The sequence below is a fragment of the Sphaeroforma arctica genome (genome assembly GCF_001186125.1).
Source record: "Sphaeroforma arctica JP610 unplaced genomic scaffold supercont1.1599, whole genome shotgun sequence".
NCBI classification, from domain to species: domain Eukaryota; class Ichthyosporea; order Ichthyophonida; genus Sphaeroforma; species Sphaeroforma arctica.
Genome location: NW_014038959.1, coordinates 519 through 1,739, shown reverse-complemented (window position 1 = coordinate 1,739; position 1,221 = coordinate 519). Strand labels below are relative to the sequence as shown.

The window sequence follows — 1,221 nt, the reverse complement described above, 5'->3', positions numbered from 1 at the left end:
TATATATATATAATGTTTTAAATACACAAATATGCCTATACAAACATTCATACGTTGACATTTCCCTTTGTATCAAAAATATATCTGTACAGATCTCAGCTTTACAGAACTATCCATTCTCACCCGCTCCACTTGACTAACCCAATCTTAAACGCATTACAGACACTCTGTAGGAAAAATATTTGTACCGTACTAATACCACTATAGGTACTACTATCACAATCAACCCCTTCGCAATGACAGAAGCGCTGTAGGTGGCAACTACACATTCGACTTAAAAATACTTACGGACGAGACCCGAACCATCGAAGCCGAAATCCAGTCGATCTCTCATGCTCTTAGTCATCAGACCACTGTAGGATATCAATGCACATATTAGAATGTTTACATAAACAGAACGTCTTATGTTATGTCTGGTGATTTGGTAGAATGGCTATATATACATGACAACGACTTATAGTATGTCTGGCGATGTGCTATTATGTGTACATATACATGGTTATGGTATGTCTGGTGATGTGTTATTATGTGTACACATACATGATAACTTCATATGTCACGTCTGGAGAGGGGATAAATATAGACTACTACACTTAGTTTGACCCAGTAACTTTAACCTTGACATACACTTAGTATCATTTAAGTGTTTCTGAACTAAACGTACACTTAGTATCAGTGTCTTTGAATTAGTTTCACTCAAGTGTTTTTTAACTGAAAGTACACTTAGTATCACCCAGTGTCTTTATCTAAACGTACACGTAGTTTCAGTGTCTTTGCATACACTAAGTATCACCCAGTGTCTTTAACTAAACGTACACGTAGTATTAGTGTCTTTGAACTTAACATCCACTTGGTATCAGTGTCTTTTAACTAGTATCACTCAAGTGCCCTTGTCTGTGTACGTACCTCACAAAGGACTTTGCCGTCGCTGAGACATATGAGGGATACTCCGGCTCTTCTTCCAGAATGTGTATGTATAGCAAGTCACCCTTGGCAGAGAAGGGCATGCGGCCTGTAGGGGAGGGCCAATAGATAAGAGGTATTAATAGAACGCCAATCAAAAGCATGTAAATTACTGATAGACCACCAATCAAAAGACGGCAGAATGTGTGCGTACAATAAGTCATCCGTGGCAGAGAAGGGCGTGTGGTCTATGGGAGTCAACCAAATACACAGCACATTTATGCATTGAGAACCAATCACATGCAAGGAAAATATTGA

General features: G+C 38.7%; 1 protein-coding gene across 1 annotated transcript in view; it reads right to left on the bottom strand.

Moving 5' to 3' along the window:
- Positions 1-1,016, bottom strand: part of SARC_11258 (hypothetical protein) — a gene marked incomplete at its 5' end in the record, with an annotated part of 3,253 nt that extends 2,237 nt beyond the window's left edge. The window contains 2 exons of the mRNA XM_014294658.1: positions 289-353; positions 907-1,016. Coding sequence (XP_014150133.1) covers positions 289-353; positions 907-1,016 — 175 coding nt within the window. The remainder of the gene's footprint in view (positions 1-288; positions 354-906) is intronic.
- Positions 1,017-1,221: the final 205 nt, after the last annotated feature.